The sequence below is a fragment of the Strix aluco genome, chromosome 3 (genome assembly GCF_031877795.1).
Source record: "Strix aluco isolate bStrAlu1 chromosome 3, bStrAlu1.hap1, whole genome shotgun sequence".
Lineage (NCBI taxonomy): Eukaryota > Metazoa > Chordata > Aves > Strigiformes > Strigidae > Strix > Strix aluco.
This window is the reverse complement of record NC_133933.1, coordinates 60,085,173-60,107,735: the sequence shown is the minus strand read 5'-3', so window position 1 is coordinate 60,107,735 and position 22,563 is coordinate 60,085,173. Positions and strand designations below refer to the sequence as shown.

At 37.8% G+C, this 22,563-nt stretch overlaps 1 protein-coding gene across 5 annotated transcripts in view; it reads right to left on the bottom strand.

Annotated features, from left to right (window-relative positions):
• The window catches only part of PLEKHG1 (pleckstrin homology and RhoGEF domain containing G1), a 130,422-nt gene that overhangs the window by 88,696 nt on the left and 19,163 nt on the right, over positions 1-22,563 (bottom strand). For 3 of the 5 annotated variants that reach the window (XM_074818750.1, XM_074818752.1, XM_074818751.1), the window contains one exon: positions 5,154-5,228. In XM_074818750.1, the coding sequence (XP_074674851.1) occupies positions 5,154-5,202 (49 nt within the window). In that variant the 5' untranslated portion in view covers positions 5,203-5,228. Of the gene's footprint in view, positions 1-3,657; positions 3,777-5,153; positions 5,234-22,563 lie in introns of those variants that run through there. The other 2 variants (XM_074818753.1, XM_074818755.1) reach the window with 2 other exon arrangements.

Below are 22,563 nucleotides of genomic sequence, written 5' to 3'. Positions count from 1 at the left end.
AGGCAGAGGAGTTATAAAACTAAATGAGTCTTATCACGAACAACAGTAACAGCTGGTAGGCTCCCACTAGCGCCATCAGGTACACAATGCAAGGAAAAACACCGCTGGTGACTGTAGGGTATTTTACAATGACATAAGCTTGTTGACCAGTGGGATTTGTCAGTGGCTGTTTATAAAGCCCGGGTGTAACATTTGTTTCCTTCAGGATGCAAGTGTGAACCACTAAATCAGTAAGGGAAGATCCAGCTGGGGGAAGTCATGGCTCTTTCATTAAGCAAGAAGATGGAGGGGAAAAGGGGAAAGCAAGAAGATCACATCTTCCTCTTCAAAGATTTCTACTTTTAAGGCACAGAAAAACAACCAGTCAAGCTGACTGGAGAAACCTAATACAGGTTCCCACATCCATATACCTTTTCTAAGTTTTTTGCATAAAGGTACTACTAAGGTAGCACTTAGACTGATACCCCAAAAACTCTGAGTGTGGAAGCCTTCCAAATGGGTACAAAGGTAGATATCATCTGATTTCTTTGAAGCAAGCCCAGCTATGTTATGAACAGCTGTTCAAAGGTATCACAACAAAAAAGTTAGTCAACAATACACAGGATGAAGTACTTGTTTTTTATGAAAACCATTTGGAATCATCAAAATTTTGTTTAGCTATCAAAAAAACTGTTTTACTCTTATAAGATAGATAATTCATAATGAAAAAAATCTACAATCGTTCCCCTAAATTTTTTCAAATGAGCAAAATCTGAGCCCAGCTCCAGATATCATCATGAGCCGTCGCTGTGAGCCACAGCAGCAGACCCTCTGCAAATGAGGAGGAATTTGTGCAATGGGTGGGGTACTTCTGTCACAGCTTAATTTCCAATGGTTAACTATACTAGAAATTTAAGAGTGACTTTTCAGCAAAAACGAACAGAACAATTGCTAATTCCTTTGCAAGCTAAACCAGAAATACACTCAATCCACTTCCTGGTATTGACATACTACATTGTTCTAAATACATCCATTGTAAATAGAATATAATAGCTTTGCCGTAGGAAAACAGTTAAGATACAGTTATACATGGATCATGGTAGGGGTTTTTTGTTTTAATTTGTTTGTCTACCGCTCCTTGATAGCTACACAAGCTTCTTGAAAAATATTTTTCACATGTGATATACACGCACTTCCATCTTTGCAACAACCAAATCTTCAGGTCCTGGGTTTTTTTGCCCCTATAGCACAAAGCAAGCAGTGACATTTATAAATGTAACTGTTGACTCTAAAGGGTTTGACAGAAGAGGTGGCAGAAAAGCAAATAGTCTGCCCACTCACTGGAGACCCTCAAGTCAAGGACTAAGTTACAGTAAATTACAGGAAACTCATTTCTCAATTGTCTGCTTCTGTGTGTTTCATGGCTTAACTCGAGTATATGGAGCAGTGGGTCAGTGGGTGACGGGAGGGAGGGGCACTGCTAGGTTAAGACAAGACTGACTTTTTAAAAGTTTCCAGATAATCTGTTACCTTGCCAACACTTTGCTCAACCCAACTTGACCCTTATAAATGTGAAAGGTTAATTGTTAGAATTTTGTAACAAATACACCTTTTTTTTAAAAAAAAAAAAAAAAAAAATCACAACAATAGCAAGAATATTTCTTTGGAAAAAAATCCAAGCAGCAATAAGATGTCTGGAAATAATTAAGAAAGTTCACGTAAATGTTTACGCATGTAAGTAGCAGTGATATTTTAAACATGAGAAATTAAACACTTGCTTCTTAATTCTGACTCAGTCATACCAGTGAAACATTTCTACATAATAGTAAACTGTATAAACGCTAAGTAAAGAGAGAGATGCATATGATCAAAGACTACGGAAGTTTATCTTATAAGTCAGTGCTAGAGCAGCTCCTGGCATATGCCTGACAATTCTTTTCAGTAAATGTTATCATAACATTCTTTGAAAGTAAGAGTATTCATGAGACTAAAACAACAAAACCTCTCAAAATTGTAACTTCCAGCACTAATGGGTTAGTATCATTAGAAGACACTAGTATCATGTCTTCCTTAGTAGAAGATTTTCATCAAGATGTAAGAACAGGTCTCTAAGTAAAGATTAATTTTTATTTATTATTTCACCTTTTTTTAACATCTAAAATTTAATTTCAGAAGAGCGATTAAAAACAAAGCATCCAGATTAAACTGTTTTACTAAACATTGTATCCGTTAAAGCACATTTTTATTCAAACTGCTTGAAGAACTTCATAAACTCTTATTGCAAGAGAATACAATAACTATATTTTGAAAATTAAGACTCAACATTATCTCATAATTTTAATTAGCTATATTTTATTGTATTAACTTCTTACTACTTTAACATCACTAGTAATCTATCTAAGTATCTGAGGATGTGTTACTACAAGCTAGAAAAAAGTGTTTCAAGTTGTTAGTAGTTATTCAGCTTTTGTTCCTCATGCTAGTGGTTTAGGAAACAGTGTCATGCAAACTACCGCAGCAAGCTTCACTGAAATTGCCTGTTGCACCTCAAAACCTACGGAGCTCGTTTCCTGCCACCTCCATGCCCACTAACTACCTTGGGAACTCTGAAACTGCATATCCCAGGAGGCTGGCACTCACCATGCCACCCACAGGAACAGCTCCCTTAGGATCTCATGATTTAAGTACATACACACATTTCTATATATGTATATACATGTGTATATTGTATGTGTGAGAGAATACATAAACAGTTCCACAACCTTATCTGCACAGTTTCTTAATGACCCAGACAATCATTTTTCATGTGTCTTCTGTGTATATGGAGATTTCAGGTCACAGGAATCTTGTACTAATTCCCTCAAAATGTATATCAAAGCATACATGGAGAAGATTTTTAGTTGTTGTATCCCTAAACTCTCTAGTCAAATTTGGTGTCTTGAAAGCTTTCCAGTTTTAGCTTTCCTTGATAATGTGCAGGACACTATATTATGTGTCTGCTTGATTAGACAGACTTCAGAAGCTACTGAAAAGCACAAAAACCTTGAAGGTACTGAACAAGATCCTCAGGACAGTTTCTAGATCCCTGCTTAAATGCAAAAATGTTGCTGGCGTGTTTTTTTATGTGTTGGCAGTTCTGGTGAAATGAAACCATGTTTACAGAAACAAAGAGACACTGAAGGCTTCATGAGTCTTCCAAAAATTAAACAAGCAGCTCCCTGCCTCCCTCTCCTGTACCTAGATATGAACAATCCTGTGTTCAGTTTCAACCTTCTAATTTGGGGATGGAGCTAGCAGGAAAATGATTGGAAGCTGGTACCTGGGATATCCTAACCTCAGAGACTGTTGTCTTTTCAGTGTCTAACAGATGCACATGCTAGCTCTCAGTCCTCGCCCATCCCACTTCACAGGCATCAATCTCTGATTGCCAGCCTATGGAGGAGAATCAATCTTTGTTTGACAGCCACACAATGCCATCAGTGACTCAATCATTAATGATGCCCTGCAGGACTCTTTCCATTCCCCCAGACCTCTGCTCCCAGCCCATCTACAGCTCTATGCTGCCAAAAGTCCTACCCTCTCTAACTCCTGATGTAAAAACAAAGCAAACCTTACAATTCGCTTAGTGGAAATTGTTTATGTGGTAAATTAAAATGCCATAAGAGAAAATAAAGTTACCTGTCACAGACAGAGCAAGTTTTCCCCAGATCTGATGTGAAAGTTTTACATCATCCCTATGTCTTGCTTAATGTATCAGAACTCCTCTCGGAGGCTGGAGAGCTGAAACACAGCAATATCTGCCACCGTTCCACAGCCAGAAAAGAAATTCAATACACATATATCATCAGTGTATTTTTAACAGACTTAGACTTCATTAATACCTAGGAGAGCCACAGATGTGATCACGTAGGCTACTTCTAAGGAAGCAACCAACAAGACACATTTGTTCCACATCCTAAATCATGGCACAAATGTAGGCTTTGGTTCTAACTGGACTTCATCACAGTTCCTTTAGCATAAGAATTTATTTATAAGGGAGGCATGTGAATCAGAAAGAGATCAGTCGTTGAAAGACTAGCTGTAACTGCTTCTCCTCATGTGTCAAGAGTTCTCATAGTAATGTGTGTTAAGCTTTACAGTAAATTTTAAATATAAATTCATTGAAAAGCCTTTTGCAATTAAGCATAGCTTAATACCCTTTACAGGGAAAAAAAATTTGTTTCTCTGCTGTTATTGATGCGCATTTTAAATTATTATTGCAGCATGTTACTGGATGCCTTTCAAATGTCAAAATTGAGGTTCAAATGCAATAAAAATATTTAAAACTAAATTTTGAGATGTATTTCTTCAGGTTTAGAGAGAAAGCAGTATAAACCAGCCTGAGCTGCAAGCTTTATTCAAACTAAAACACACATTTGAATGAATACAGATCTTGTGTGAGGACAGCTATAAGCTAGAAAGCAAGTATATACAAGAGCTACTACAAGTTTTTTGCCACAAAACTGTCAGAAACACCTCACAAATAGAAAAGTTTTATAAAACATTTTAATGAAACATTCAGCAGTGATTCTGAGGAAGGACTCAAATTAGCAGGATTACAATTGTTTTTAAGGAACAAATACTCCCTGAAACCAAGTACCAAACTTTCAGATATGGGAATTTAAAGTTAATGGACCTTGAGAAGAAAAAAATGGTCTGATTTTCAGAAAGACTGAGCATTTTAAGATTCCACTGATTTTAGTGGAGATCATGCATATTGAATTCCTCCTTGTATCAGTCACCCCACATCTTAAATGTCAGCTTTGGTTCTATGAGACTTATGTATTCCATATGAAAAACTGGCCTCAGTCAACAAGACCTCTTTATCAAAAGGGGACAAAACATCTCCAAATACTAGCAGCCCACTGGTCCTCCCTCCTTATTATGTATTTTAGTACTATCATGAATGATGGGCTAGGGAGGGAGGAAAAGGTTACACAAAAATAAATGAGAACTTCCTGCTACTTAAATTAACATGCACACATAGAATTATTTCAGCGCTCCCTTAAGTTTAAGGTCAGTAAGGGAAACTCATTTTTGACTTGAAAAATTTCTTCACAAAATCACAATGCTTCTTTTCTTCAATAATTAGTAAAAAAAAAAAAAAAAAAAAAAAAAGAAAGAAAACTACTAACCTTCACTCCTGGGGACAGGTTCTGTACCACCTGGTGTTTTATCTGGCATCTCTGCAGACACAGGCTTAGTAAAACCTAATGGACACAAAGCAAAGAAAGTGTTCTCCATCAAAAGCAGTATGTTTCTGTAGGTCATTCCCCTGCCCCATGACCCCTGCAAAGGATGGATTTTCAGCTTTCATCATTTCCATGTTTGTATGTAAAATACTAAACCTAGAGATTAACTGCAACACTGTTCAGTAGACTGTCACCTGGATGCACTGCCAGGTAGGCAAGCACAAAAGGACCCTCTAATAAATTGCAGCGGTAGACTGAAAGCACTAAGACAGAAGTTCACCAGATGTAATGAGTTTGGATATTTTCTCCCCCTCAGTGAATTTCCAGTGAGAGACCTATGAACTGGGATGGAAGAGCTGCTTACGCTGCATTAAACATAAAATACCATTAACTTAAAGCTTTACAACCTTGTAGACCACCAATATTTCTTCCATCCCAGCAGTGGGCAGAGAATAAAAGGCTTCTCAGGAAGGCAGTGAGCCCGTCTCTCTTACAGCAGTGTTATGTACCCTCTGTGGTACTGGCCAATGGTCAACATGTGGTGAACACATACTGACTGGGATTTTGTATCCTCCTTTCTAGCACCTTTGAATAATTTCCCATCACCAGCTGGACTGACATTCCATTTCACATAATGAAAGCCTCAAGATCAGATAGGATGCATCAAGAAAAGACAACTCAAAAAGAGCAGGATTCCCTGCCTAAAGGAGACTGTGCACCAAGCGGGGCAGGGACTTCACCTCAGCTGACAATTCATGCAGCACACTGCTGTGTACAGTACTACACGGAGTGCACAGCACTGGAAGTATTAGCAGTACAGCCTTAATTCCTAATGAAGCCACTGAATCATCTTGTTTCTAATAATGTTGAGGCAACAGAGCTGATTCAGCATGCAGATTTCAGACAATCATCAGATTCAGAGTTACGGGAGACCTCCAAGGCTCACCCTGCAGCACAGAGCTGAGACTGAACACAAATAAATGGCCTTTTATTTTTCCCCCAACAACTTTAAAGGCCTATTTCATCACTCCTAGTCATATCACCAAGGAATCAATAATTCTTTTCACATAACACTGATAAACTTAATTCTTGTAATATTTATTTCGCTTTTCTTCTCTGAGAGGTATAACAAAGCTAGTGTAAGGAGGAAAGATTTAAAGAAAAGAAATACAGAAGTCTGCTCTTGTTTTCTGTAACATACCAAGTTTTGAATTACTCAAAAACCAGAAGTCAAAGTTTAGCCTTCTTTTATTTATGTATTTATAAAGTTCCTAGTTTTAGTTTAGGAAGGAAATCTCTGACAAATACTATTCCTCAGACTAGGAAAGTAAATCTCTCTCTGCAGCAAGGCCAAGAAAGACTCATGTAAAATCCAGAAGAGAAGCAGTATTTGGAGTATAAGTTTGCTACTAAGATGTAAAAGAAAGTAATTCTTGCTCACTTTCTACACAAACTATCTCCATTTATCCAATCTTACTGCAAACTTTGAGATACTACTACTACTAATTTCAAGATCAATCATATAAAGTACCTTATAAAAACAGTCCCGTTAGACCCTTCCAATTACTCTTACCATATAATCACTGATAGAGCTTTAATTGTCTCTGCACCTTAGGCTCAGCTATTCTAGCAGCCCACAGGGTACTTGGTATTTTTGAATTGATCACTCAAAGCTGCTACCTACTGCTTTACTCCTCCAAGCACTTTTTCACAGAACATCCCAGTAAGAGAACTTGAAATACATATGCATTCATAATTTATGAATAAATACAGCCATACTGTTTACATTTTTTAATTAAGCAAAACCCTTTAACAGTAACTAAAAGCATTCAGATGTATGACTATGCATTTTCACAGGCCATAATCAGCCAGGGCCATCCAAACAGGCATAGTGGGAGGTTCTAACTGAAGAAATTTATTGTTCCTTCTAGTAGATTGGTTTGCCTTTAAAATCTTGAGCTGCTAAAAACTGCAGATCAACTTCAATGTTATGAAAAAAATAAGATTTCAGTTCCTTTAAACTCAGGATCTAAATCAATAGCATGCTCTAACTGAATTCATGGGAAAACACTGAAACTTATAGCACATCAGTAATTAAAAAATGCTTTTTAAAAAGGCATGTTCAGGAAAAATATGGATTACCTGCATTTCACAGACAAATATAGTCCTCCTCTCTTAAATTAACTGTACTTTGCTAAAAAAAAAAAATATTAAAGGGTATCCAATTATTCAAAATAGCTATTAATTGAAGTATATTTTCAATTTTAAAGTTTCATGGAAAAATTTTTGTTGGAGAGACTTCTGTTCCATTTTTGTTCTCTCAGCAATTTATCGTTGTACTCTAAAAATGTATCAAGAAGCTTGAAAAAAACTATTGTTCACCATAGGACTGTTTGCAACTGTAACTATGGAGTCCAACTATGTATTTATGTTGAACAATGACCATCACTAACCAAAATCTAACCTGAACCTCCTTGTGTCAAATCCCTGGCCCCTAGTCTACATCTGTTTCAAATAGCTGGAAGTGATCATATTTAAGGAAGTTGCCTGGATTTCTTCAAAAACTTTTCAAATACAGTGCCTTAGACAGACACTGCATGTCTTTCCCATTTTCCAGAGGCACAACAAGCACTAATATTAAGGTTCTGCTGTGGCCGCTTTGTTCGCAATCAACATACATGCTCATTTAAAATACTGTATTACATTTTTAAATGCAGCCTTTTACAGATTAAATAGTCAGTGCTTTACGAATACAGATCAATACATGTAAAACAACCGAAGCCCTGAAGTTCCACACTACACACTGTGCTGTTAACAGTAAAGCCATCTGCTGGTTTATTTTTAAACAGTATTTCCTGCTGTAATTTAAAAAAAAAAAAAAAAAGTGTTAGAGTGGGTGGGGAGAAAATGCATATTTAGTAGGTTTTTTGGCATGAAATATTTTGTAAACAAACAAGGACACTTAGATGCCTACACACAGCCTGGACAGACTGCCACACTTCTTGGGTGAACGGTATCGGATGTTATGTTTCTGAATGCAGAACCACTCACAGCACCCCAAAAACAGCACTCGAAGTCTCAGGTTACAGGACAAACTCCAGACTTCAAGGAAGGCTACAGCAAAATTCCCACCCACATTAGCATGACAAGAACTTGACATCTGTCAAATACTGCATATATCTTTGTTAGAGAATAAGCACATCCATCCCAGATCTAGTTTTTGCCATTTGTTTGCCTACAAAATCCCTTCTGGAGCAGATGCATTGCTGCTCTGAACCCCACGAGAATAGCTTTGATCCCAGGTCACATAAACCATAAAAGCAAGTTTATATGCTAACACTAACACAGTTCTTTCACATGAACCAAGAAGTGACACTGAAAGAAACTCTAAATAACATGGACAGAAAGGATAGAAGTTATGAGGACACAAACCACTATATGCCATCAAGCCTCACTGCTGCTCCTATTCATCACTATCCCTCAGCCCTTCTAAGTAACATAGCAGTACTTGTTTAAGATTAAAATGTTATTTCACGTTAATACTTATTCCTTCAAAATTGCATAGAATTCTAATGGCTCCTTTCATTCCCTTCCAGCAGAGCTCTGGATGTGGGTGAGAGTTACGGTTTCCCTTCTCCAAGAATCCTCTACTTCAAAGTCCCACAAAAATCTCCCAGCCTGTTATCCCCTGCACATCAATGCATTCAGAAAAGTTCCATGTTTGGGGTTTTTTTTGTTGTTTAGTTTTTAGTGGGTTGTTGGGATTTTTTTTTGTCAGATGCTACACAATTTGCCAATTTTCCCAAACCAGGTCACCCTTACACCTTCTTTTCCACAGAGAGGTGACACTTAACCGCACCAAGAGGTGAGCTGGTCCAATCGAGACCATCTGATCTATGTTGTCAAGGAGCAAAATCTCCTTTGCATATTCTTTGCCCCGCTGTTGAAAGTCATAGCAACATCACCCTCCTGTCCCCTTCTTCAAAACAGCATAAATCTACAGCATCCTCTGCCTAGTTTCTGGAGCTAATCATCCATATTGCAGCTGCAATCCAAAAAAGCTAACTTTTTCCCATCAAGCAAAGATGAATTCACAGAATCCCTTTGTCACTTTCATTCTGGTTTACTGTAATTCACTCTGTTTGAATGCAAAAAACATCACAAATGTTCTAGTATAAGGAATGAGCTGTCTGGCTTCTCTGTGGTTTAACTGCTATGTATACATCTTCTCCCTCCTCCAGTCTCTCCAACAGCTCTGCATCCATTCCCAGTGCTATCCCAAGGCTTTGGTCATGGTTTTCCAAACCCACTAAAAGACCAAGTTCACTAGCTAATCACTGTGTTTCAGTCCGCAAGCCAAGACAGCATATATTTTACAAAGTAACGCAGGATACAAGGTCTAGGAAGGAACGTGACACAGTATCATCTTCTTCAAACTTTGTATAGAATGAACTTCTTGAAAAGATGAGATGTACTCAGCATTTGGTCAGTGTCCAACCACGTTGCAAGACTCCTTACTTAAAAACATATGCTGCTACTATGCCAAGTGAAACAAAGAGGAAAGCTTCCCCACAGGGTCTTCTGTGAAGAGCAAGAAGGATCAAAACCTTAACTGATGCTCTCCAAATACCCTTGTGAAGTGTAAGTTTAAAGCCTAAGCAGAAAGATGTCAGTTTTAATTGGTGAAATGTGTGTATTTACTTATGATGCATTAACTCTGTGTTGATCACAGCAGTTTCTCAGCTCAGCAGAAGCAATAGCTTTCAAACTCAAGTCGTTTCAGTGCAGGCTGTATGAAATTACTTAGTGTAATTAGCCACTGTTATTTTTCTCCCTGTAAAAATGAACTGTTAATGAGTGTTTTTGAAAATATCTTCTTTTACACATGCAACTTTGCTCAAGATCAGCCCTACGTTGCATCTACTCACGCCGTACTCCAGCAAGCCAACAGAAACCAACTCAACACCTCTCCTGAGGTGGTAGGAAACCCTGACAGCTCTTTCCCACGGTGACACACCTCTGAACGACGAAGTCACCTGTTCCAGCAAAGCTCCCACAGGTGGCACTGGCTGCTCCTTCCAGTGCCACACACTGCTCAACTTGCAGACAAAACCAAACACTTGCAGTAGAAATTGCCTCTCCCTTCTGGCCAGCACACCAAGCAAGTGCTACAAATCCTTCTAACTTCCAGATATAACCAAACAGTACTGCTTACCGCTCAAGTCTGGATGTGGGTTTGGATAGCCTGACAGCTAAGCCACTATACCACCTTTAGCTTATTTGAAAACTTCCCATCATCAGAATAAACCACAGTTTTTTTCTCAATCACTGGGCATTTTTCAAATTATATACACATATAATTGCTTCTCTCATGCCTTTGTACAGTGCAGTTAACCTGAGCAGCCCTCCCAGGTCTTCACAAAAGTTAAAAAATCCCACACAAACAAACAGAAAAAAATCCATCAAAAGATCGTGTTTCACTTACACACAGTACGCCTGTCACTCTGGACACTTTCTTTTGAATCTAAGCTTTAGAAAATAGACAGACTTGGGTAAGTGGCTCAGCACAGGACATGCCTGACATACACTCTGATGAAAAACAAGGAAGAGTAGGATAAGTAGGTCAGTCCCAAGATATTTAGGGACTCACAGGCAAGTCCTGGCACAGACTGTATGAGTACAGCAGTAGCAAGTCATAGCCGTTAAGTATAGCTATTGTATCACAAAATACTGCTGTCATCTACTCAAAGAAATCTGCTACTCAACAAGCAAGCAATGTATTCTACGCAAACCATTTTCTGAGCAATTTAAGCAATAACACCATGCAATGCACTAACGCCTAGTTACTCCACAAAAAACAACTAATAGAACAGTTTTCATTACTGAAATTTACAAAGATGGAGATTAAATATATTAATTGAATTACCATTACATTGTTTTCTGATTTCATTTTTAGATAATACTAGTTCTACTGTTAAGTGCTAATTGGAGCCATACAAAGAAAAAGGAATTTGAAACAAACCCATGTAAAAATAAAACCAAATGCCTCAGCACAGACAAGAGCACACAGTTCAACATTTTCTTTACTAGAAGAGTTTATTTCCAGTACCATTAAACTGTGACTCTTCAGTAATGCACATACCAAGTGCTGAAATAGCACAAAAAGGCATTATTCACATATACCAGCTACAGCGCTAGAGAGACTAAATGAGTTTAGGGTACAAGTTTTCACATTGCAAGAACAGTCAAAACCATAGCCAAAACCATAACAGGTGCCAGAAGAGACTACATGACTTTTTCCTCAACAAATTCTCCAATACCATAAGAACTTACAAAGTCATTTTATCATCTCACCTGAGGGAGTTACAGCCAAATACAGTCTCTAGCCATTAGCTCTAGAGCAGCACTTGTGCCTTGCCCACCATTGATCCCTCCAACACACACACTCCAGGTAGGTGTCTTGACTTGGTTAAAAAAAATGAATTTTTTTTTTTTAAAATCTACATTTGGTATTTTCATTGGTCACTAGCATCCCCTCTTCTTACATGACGTTTTTCTTGAAACTTTTCTCATGAGAAAAATACAACTGCAGATGCATTAGGTCTTGGTTTCCAATAGATTTAACTCTAGTGAGGTGCACACTAGAATTAACTGGGCCAAAAATTCTGGTTTAATAAATAAAAAAACCCCAGCTGGACATGAATCTGTCAAACTTCAGCAATAAAAAAAGTTGCTTTATAATGCACATAGTTAAGGAAAGGAAACTGAAGAGGAAAATTTCAGCAGTCTTGATCTCATAATTAGTGAGATTTTTCTCATTCCTTTTCAAAGTTCTGAACTTTGCTACAATTAGGAGACATGTTGATTTGTCTAATAAACAGTCACACAGATGCACACATGCAAAGTTTCCCTCTTCAGTCTTTTCCACATTGAAGTCTCTGGAGCTCAGCAGCTGCAGCTTTAGATTCCTGATTAAGGGCAAGGGCTGATGCCCCTCTCGAACACTAAAAAAACCCTATGGAAACCCAACAACAATTAAAAAAAACAACCAAACAAACAAGGGCAATAACCCAGCAAGCATCCTAACAGTCATTTTGTAATCCCATTTCTCTGTTAGACAGGAAAGAACAAACAAAACCAAAAATACTCCAGACTTGTATCTGGCATACATAAAGAGCCCCTGATAACTGCTTTCACAAGCTTTAAATCTCCTCCAAATTGCTTTTTTATTACAGATGTTTTGTGGTAGCACTTAAAGAGATACTTTTCTTTTTGCTTGATGCCTGTGCTTAGGACATCACTATACACCGTCTTGGAAAAGACCACTGTTGTGCAAATTCATCATTTCACCACAGGCTCAAGTAGTGGAGGAAATAAAATCAGAACAGGCTGCGAGGAAGCAAAACTTTGGAGCACAAAGAATCCAGTGGTACCAAACAAGTCAAATAACAGTGAAAGTAAATTATAATATGCAAAGCCTTAAATTAATTTGAATTTAGTCCTATGTGCTGAATAAATACTACAGTGATGGATACCAATGGATTACAATGTATCTGAAGAATTTTGTTACTATGGGAGAAACACATTTACCACGTCTGCATGCATTTCACCTTCTGACACTTCCTTTTCGTATTTCCATTTCTGTTATGGGAAATTTCTTGACACCAGCTAAAGTTCACTAACACCGTCACACTTAACTCTATAGAAAAAGGGAAACAACCTTGCCATCCGCTTAGTAAGGACATCAGGCTGCATATATTATGCAGGATAGTATCTCCTGAAATCACAGGACTATGACAATAGTGAAGGTTTTTCTGGGGTTTGTTTTGTTCTAAATGAAGGCTTTATAGACCTCTTACAGAGAAACTCTTGATATTTTAAGGTCAGTAGAAAACTAATATCTACGGGACAAACAACATTTGTATGTATTTTGTGTAGGGCCAGAGTCAAGGCACTGAGATAGGGAATGACATTTTCCTAAACTCACTTAACCAGTATGTAATGAAAACCTTGAAAATACATCCACGGACAACTTGACAAAGAGATAAAGTGCATCCAAAAGCAAATACTGAAAGGCTACAGAACAGCCCAATGCTTTTGAAGAGTATAAATACAGACAAGTTCCTTTCAAAGTCAGATGTTTTAGGGGTATTTCTTCTCTACACTTAAAGACATGTTTCTGAAAGCTCTCTAAAAAGAAGAGAAGAAAAACACAAAATGCTGCTCCATACCAAATCACAGTCACAAGTTTATTCTCTCATGAACACATTTTTCAAAGCACTGCTACTTTCTTCCAAGTTTGCTAACAACAGAGCAATTAGTATGCATCAACTCCAGCTAGGCTGTTTTACCTCTTCCATAAAATGCTTGTATATATTTTCAAAGAAATAACTGCAAACCTCATTATAGAAAAAACCCACAGAACTTCCAAAATAAGATTATACTGATGGAAGACAAAAAAAATGTCAGTGCTGTCCAGAAGGTCCATTTACTTCTCTAAAAATTTTCCTAAACGACATTAATTCCAAGTAAACAAGAGAGAAAGATATTTTTCCCCTCAACTGTGAACTCTTTGGAGAGCTGGGGGCGGAGGGGAAGATACAAAGGAATGTTTGGTTTGGCATTGCTGATGCTTGTTCATGAAGGGGAAGCCTACTTAAAACCAGGATAACAGATAATTATCACTTTACAGGTGGATCCTTCACTACTTTTCTCTCTGTAACATGTAACACTCCATAACATTTTGCAAGGAAAGGAATGGGTACAGATTCACTGCCAGGAGAAGGGCTCCTAAGCAGCCCATTTGTGTGTTTCCTTCAACCACTATTACCCAAGCACAGTATTACTGCTGAAATTAGAGGTTTAGACATGGGCTTTATAATTATTAGACAAGTAATACTCAGTTGGCTTTTCCAGAAACTGTCATTTGAACAGCTAGCCAAAGTACAGCCATGCATAACAAAGTTACTTACATATACCCTGTGAAACACGTTTTTTCCCCACAACCATCAGAAAAAGCCCATCTAACTTCTTGACTAAAGTATGATTAATGAAAATTTCTGGGGTTTTGTTTTCATCACGGAGTATATAACATTAGGCAACCAACACAGCAAATAGCATAAAAGAGTCAACAGTTAAAGCCTTCTGAGCCCTGACACGTTCCAGTACTGAACGCTGAGACTGGCTGCCCCCCAGGCCTGGCTCAGGCAGCTGACTGCAGGATCACTTCACACTCCTCTAGCTTTGCCTTCTCCCTGCTTTGAGGATATGTACATCTGTGTGTAAATATATATATTTTTTATATACACAGTGCACACACACGGAAAAAAAAAAAAAAAAAAAAGAGGAAATTAGTAACAGACAAACTAACAGTGCTGTGCACATTCACTTCCAGTTCATCCAAATGAATGGCCTCATAACTCAGACTGGGATATTTACCGTAAAAACACTTTGTTATTTATCAAGTCACTCTAGAGTGCAACTGTTGAAGCATGGCTTGCAAACAACATATTTTCTAAAGCCAAAGTTTGCAGAACACTACAGAACACTCTGACTAGCTGTGATGGAGAAGCCAGAGCCCTCTCACTGTATATTAGCTTTGAGTAACGTGCCCCCAGACCAGCAGAGTTCTGTAACTGCAGACTGAGTCCTATTCGCTTTTGTGGCTTTGAAATGCATGTGCATACTGCAGAGCATAGAGAAACTAGTTTCAAATAACATTCAGGCTTAATCTCTGGCAAACCAGTTTTTGTATATATGTACATAAATAATATACATGCATATATATATAAAGATATGGAATATTAGATTGAATATTACTAGGAAGAAAAAGGAAATGATGTCACCAGCCTATGATCAACATAAGTAGAGAGTCTCAGAGACTAAAACTGGTAAAAGGGAAACCACACACAGTAACAATCTTTAATCTGACACAATTTCCAAAGGAATTAGAATGACAGAAGCAGCTGACAAACTGCTGAATAAACATTTCTTTTGGGTTAAAATGCAGTATTCTCTAGACGGGGAAACTCCCTCTGTAATGCCATAAACATACAACGCTTCCTATCTCCAACACACTTTCTTAGAAAAGCTGGATTTATTACTAAACATTGCATCGCCAAATGCAGACCTTCACTGGCCCCAAATGAGAACACTAATTCCATTCAGAAAAAACACATGGGGAAAAAATAACATCACTTACAAATGTTACAGTTGGAAAGGTGATTTCCTTCAGCTGAATGTTTTTCTCCTTTCTACCTCAAAGAGGCATGGTTTGAACAAATCGGTTGTTTATAAGTAATTCTCAACAACTGCATGGAGTCTGAGCCACTGTGCACTTTGACAGGACTTCATTCACCTTCTCAGAAAATAAATCTTAGACTTAGCTTTCAAACCAGAAACAAAGAAACACCTATTTTTGTACTAAAATAGTCATCTGACATTACCTCATGGACAGCTTATAAAAGAGTGTGTAATTGTTGAGTCTTTCAGAGAATTGTAAGATTCTTGAAACAACTCTAGTAATTCACCACTTGTGCTAAGACAGACCTCTTTTTGGTGAACTGCATGTTGTTTTGTAGCTTTCAATAAGATAGGAGAAAAATCATCCCAAATCCTTTAGTGCTTTAGACTGAAAATTATTTCAAGGATAGTGAAACATCATATTTGAATACAGATTATTAAACGGTAGTCAACAAACAGTTTCCATTAACTTTACCTTATAGTTTTAGGAGGTGTTAAGATTACAAAGCTTTTTAAATTTGTACACTAATAGACATCTTTTGCCTAGAAAAGGAGTCCAAATTCTCCTCTCCTCACCTTCTCCACCTTCTTGCATCAGTGATGAAGGTCACCTTTCTTACCTTTCCATTTTAACCACACTGAACAGTGAAGCTTTTTCTCCTTCTACATAGTTAGTAGAGAATCAGAAACAAATCATGCATTCAGCAGTCAGTTTGCCCTGTTCTAGCTGGGATGCCAAAATTACTGATAAAGGGATGTCTCTCTTCCTGTCAAGTAAAATTTCACTAGAGTGAAAGACACATCACATGTGTACTTCAACAACACTAGAAGGTGGCATGAAGGGTATCCAAGTATTTAAATTCTTTCTCACGATAGAGAAGATTATGAAAGAGCACAAACAGATATATAAAGGAATTCTGTTCTCCTTAATGAAGAAAGTTAAAACCAATATAATTCACCAAATGATGTCAAGAAGTTTCAAAGGACATGCAAATATTATGCACTGTATTAGAAGCATGGGGGGATACAAAAAAGATAGCTTCACAAATCACTGTACATGCAATCTTATAGCAATAAGAAACCATCAGACACAGTTCTTTCATTTTTATAATGTGTATATCAACACTGCAGTTCCAAACACAACTAAAATTCACGAGTTAGTGTTTTCCCACCGGCAATGCAATACATCTCTGCAGTGCAATAGAGATGGGTACGTCTTTCCAGTTACTTCAATTCACATAAACACAGAACATAAAATCAGAATGCAGGAATATGCTTGACAACTCCTGAGGAATCTATCTTTAAGAAGCAAAGCTTTGTATTTCATTGGTCGTTTGATCTAGTACTGGAAATCAATGCAAATAAGGACAGGGTGGGAGGGGCATCCCTGAATACACTTGACTAAAGTAAATATTCAAGGAGATATTACTCAAGCCAGTACCAAGAGCTTCAGCCAGTTTCCAAAGCCTTTTGAATTTTCAGAGCTAAGCCCTATGAATTCAGATGAAAGTTCCTTTTCTTCCACTTTTAAGGGAAGAAATAACTTAAGTGAACTTTCTGCAAAACAGCCTCCAAAGTTCCGTAATTGGGGAACAAACCTAAAGCACTGCCAAGACACACAACTAGGCATTTATAAACCTTAATGGTTTATTCAAATATTAAGTACTGATTTACTGAGCAAAAAAAAAACCCAGGGGTACTCCAATAATGCTGTTTCAAGTTATGTAATTCCATCCCTGGTACATAAAAATCCCAGTTCCTCCATTCTTGCTGCACACGGGGTGCATACTAACGATCCCAAGTTTCTGCTGAATCTGGCGAGAGACATGGCTAGGCAAGGACACCACCTGGCCCTGCCTCAGCTCCGAGATGATGTCAGCCTATTCAGCAGGGCAACAGGGAAAAAAAAAAGTCCTTATTGCCTTTCAGACACACACAAAGGGCCATGTATATTACCACAAAAAGCAGAAAACCACTCTATCTCATCAGCAAATGAGATCCTGCAGCCCTCCGAGCCTTACTGCATTTAGGCAAGAGGAGTAGGTGGAGGAAGAAGCATTTGCTCCTTTTAGATTTGATGACAGTTGCTCCATCGCTCTCCCACCTGTCACTGTCCCCACAGCCTGTGCAGTATTCCCAGGGGTATCACCAAATCACCATCACTTTCTGCCCAATGGTTGCCACTATGTGCTGACACACTAGGGCATGTCAATTTAGCAAGTACCAAGTCAGTTCCAAATTATTCTTTTCTTCATAAAAAAAATTCCTAGCTCCCCTAGTTTTCCCTACAAAACAAACAATCCAGAAATTCACTTTAAAATTAATAATAGCAACACTGCAGAGCAAGCTTACCCAAGCAAAGGACTAAAAAGTCTGCACAGCAAAGAAATGCTGACTGAGAAGATGTACTCACATCAAATAAAAAATGACCCTTGATTTTCCCCAAAGTGAAGACACTCACAAGATCGCTGGACCAACCTGCAGATTCTCTGGTGCTGAATAAAGGCTGAACTCACGTTGCAGAGTTTCATCGTTGGAAGCATGAAGTCTGTTCTTAAATTAATGCACTAGATGCACCCAAAAAGCGTTCCTGGGCACAAAAGCAAGCAAGGACAGGATATCCCACATCTGTGCTAATGAACCATCTTAGTCTCCAAAACTGGGTGCATAAAAACCATCCCTTGAGAACAATAGCTGAACTGGATTAGGGACTGAGCCATGCCTGGAAACTGTCTGGGGAGAAGGCTAGCTATAATTCCCCAAAATCATACCAGTGAACATGACCATCACAGACCATTTTCCAGGACTGGTAACATCCTTAGGTCCATCTGAATTTAATACAGATGTAACCTTATAGGACTCCTCTCTCAGGCCACCTACACTCACAAACTTTGCTGAAACGTAGTTTCAACATTTTTCTCTTAATTGAATTTCATTACAAACCCCAAAGATTTAAAGAACTCTGAATGGAGAGATAGACAGACACACACTGGCATAAAAAGAAGAACAGGCAGGGGGGGGAAAAAAAAAAAGGAAAAAAAAGACAACCATACTCTCTGAAGAGCAGAAAGTCTAATTACATTCAACTGAACTACTCTTCCCTTACACATATGCCACTGGCAGTGGCAGGGTTCACTTCTACCTTTCAGTCCTGACCCTTAAAATGGATCAGACACAAACCTTCCAAAAAGACAGAAAATGATGCTTCTCTGTACCTGTGGACACCTTTCTCTGCAACACCTCAGTTCCTGTGCAGCCCAACAACTGATGGATGCCTCCTTCAGCTGTGTCAGAGCAAGAGGTGTCCCACAAGGAGAGTTCAGAGGTGGCCACCCAGCTCTCCTATAGTGAGAAAAGTCCTCTTATGGCTGTTCCAAACACAAGACTGAAGTTTGAGCATCCCTGTGACACTGGCAGGCTAATACCAGCATGAAATGTAAAGCAGATCCTTAATGGAAGGGAGTTTTTGTTGTCTGGGAGCTTTTTGGGTGTCTGAGGCTTTCTTTTTAAATCCAACTCCAGTACAGTTCAAGCAAAAGCCATTAAAGTTTGGGAAGAAGCTGCAATGAACCATAATTATTACAAAACAAAGGGCAATTTTTTCAAGACTGGTTAGTCATTTTAGCATCTACCCTAATTTGTGGAAAATGGAAAAACAGCATACTTAAAAATAACTACAGTGTAAGATGAAGTAACTACCAAGCTTCAAAATTATCTGGTCTTTTTTGAAAGTTTTGATAGTCTTACATCTAAATGTAAGAAAAGTTTGATCTATTTTAAAACACATATCCATGTGGTGCTTCTGTCAATCATTATTTGGCTTTATTTGCAAAATAGATATGGCATGGGAAGGGGAAGAACCCAAACAAAACCAAGGAACAAGGTTTGGATTACACTAACCCCGGAGGGCTGAATTAACATAATTTTTATGGTGTGTCTAGAATTATTTTGTCTTTTTTCAAGGTTAGCTGTCAGCAAACTTCACACACAAACTCAACTATTTGATTAATTCATTTGTTATAAAAATTACTAGTTCAAACAGATTCCCTGTAACTACCAGCTTCAAATCTCTGAAGATGAAGATTCAGCAAATTTCTCTAAGGAAGTAGGTGAACTGCTCCACTTTTCAGAGAAGTAATTACAAAAACATAACTTCCCTTTTCCAATGTAAGCACGTATTAAAACTGAAATAGATCATAAAGTCCATTTCAATCACTTACATGTTTTGTGGGCTTTTATTGCAGTTTTGCTCTTTTTTACCACCCTGCAGGGACTCTATCAAAGATCTACTTTAACTGATGCAGCAGAGTGTTTATTTGGCAAGATTATAAGTTACCAAGCAAAGTAAATGTTTTCAACCACTTAACTGAAATAAATGAAAAGATGTATTAGGAAGAACACTAAAATGCTCTACTGATTCAAAACTGGAAGGAGATGGCACGTGGGTTCCCCAGCACCTGATTATCAGGCAGTGTTTTACATCCCACTTTTCCTCTGGGCTGCGCTCTGCTGATTCTTAAGTGTGAGCCGGTTACTGTACACAGCAGTGAAAACCCTCTATAAAAACAGCATGAATTAAGCACTAACACTTTATACAGAGTATGAAATACGCTTTGGAAATCTTACACCCTTTAATTCATCCTATCATATCAAAACACCATGGACCCTGGCATCTTCAAGACATCCACCATGAACAGTATGTTTGGAAGTACAGGTTTGTGATCCCAGATTACCATATAAGAATCATCAAGGCAAAACTATTTGTTTACCTTTAGTGATAAAGATCAACAGCAGGAAGTACAATACTTCAGATAATATTTGTATTATGCCTATTTATAAATAAATGTATGTTTACATTATGACTTCCACATACGCAGAATGAAGTATGTATTTTTCTGTCAGTACTGCCAATTCATTTTAAGGAAAACCCCCAGCTACTAATCGCATTTCCAGCAAGCATGCAGCAGGCTTGTGTCGCTCACCTTGAAGACCAATATCCAAGCAAGCAGGGAAGGAAGTTGCTCATGCATGGGAATTTCATGCCTCCCTCATTTATACGGTTATTTACACTACAAAATTAACTCAAGTTTCTATATCCTTCTGTCTGATAAGAGTGCAGATAAGATAAAATATGATTTGACAGTATCAAGAAACATACACTACTCTCAGCACTCAAAGGTTGTAAATTGGCTTTATGAGAATTACTGTTTCAGGCATTTAAACTACATCTTGGGTTAAAACCTAGGTACATGGAATGAGCAGCAACAGGGATGAAGAGCTGGGGATTCATCTCATTATCACATATGCCCTGTTGCACCACAGCAGATGAAGCACAACAGCACTTTTGTGGGGCTCCTCCACTCCCCGGAGCAAAAAGCATTTGGGTTTTTCGCCTCATCTCTCCTGGGGGGTGGGGAATCAAATCAAGCCATTCTCAGGAATGGAGAATAACTGGAAAACAGAAAATAACACAGAATGGTAAATTTGCTGGGTAGGGATTTTTTTTTTTTTTTCTCCTCCTGCTGAGCACTCTCACTCCACTGGACAAGCAGTAAGCTTCCACCTCTGGAAGACAATCCTCACACACACACACACACAAAAAAAAAAACAAACCACCTGAATTTTATAGTTTTATCCAGCTTTTATTTCCTTGTTCTATGCATAGTAACAATACAGATATTAAGGTTAGCACAAGCGTATTACCACAGGCGTCACTGTGTCTCTTGAAGTCTGCTGGACATTAACAACCCAGCAGATGGTCATTACTCCAAACTCCCCACCCATCATCATCATTAATTCAGGAGCAAACTCATTTCAATGGGCTAGCCCCAATTCATAAAGAACTCATTGTCCTGGCCAAATTAATAGCTTTAGATCTTGCATTACCAGATGTGCTTCAGAGAGACAATAACATTTTAAATTATAATGTGCTGTTTAAAGTCCACTTCAATGTCATTTCTCATAAATATTGGCATGTGAGGCAAACTTTAAAACTATGAACCTATTCCCAAAATAAACACAGAAAACTCTGTATTTTTAGTTTAGATTCTAGACAGATTTGGCACAAGTGTCCTCAATTATCCTGCAATCCACTTGTTCAAAAGAGACTAAAAGTGGCACACAGTCTTTTGAAAGGCTTCACTTCACCCTGAAGATTAATAAACCCTCAACATTGGCACATAAAGAGACGGGCAGTTATGGTGTCTATTACATAAGCAACATAATTTAGACTACTAATAATAATGAATTGGACAAATTAAATTTGTAATAATTTGGAGTAGGTTTTAACTTCATTGATAAGTCATCAGTAAGAGTTTTAATGCACGTCAAATGGGGAAGAAAAAGGAATAGATGGAATCATTTGTTATGACTTGAGTCGTGTTGTGTCTGACATTTGTCAGACTGTTTGCGTTAAAACAACAGAATAATCTTCTCCATAGGAAAAATTTGCAAAAATGAACACCAGTATAATAGAAGCAACTAGCAAGCTATCTTTCCAACTTATGGAAAAATAAAAAGTAGAATTTTGAAAATATCCATGTTCTTTGTGAGGAAGAGGTAGAGACCATTGAAGGACTGTAATCCAAATAAAAATAATAATTAAAAAAAAGAGACAAAACTTTTCAGAGATACAGTACTCACTTCAGTTTTAAATTATACTGTTATTTTTCCACGGAACTGAACCACATTTTCTTACAATCCTGTATCTCAAACACTTCTCTTGCTGATAGTTTCGTTGAAAACTGTCTGTTTGTGTAAAATGTTCTGTTTTCAATAAATTGCTATTTTCCAACAAAATATTTTTGGCTGAGAAATTCCTAAATGGCTTCATTTTTAAAAGAATTTCTTAAGTGCAACATTTCATAAAGTCCAATGCCTTTCCTTACTTAAAAGGCTACATTGTGTATTTTAAAAGATATCCAATCACTCTCACACTAGCACAAAACAAGCAACATTAGTGTTTAAACCTGTATGTATGGAGGGTATTTTTCATAAGTAATCTATCTCCACATAGAAGAAACAAACATAACAATTATGATTTTAAGGTCTTTTCTATTCTACCTTGAAATAAGATTAGAAGCTACATCTCCAACAATCTTTAACTTCCATT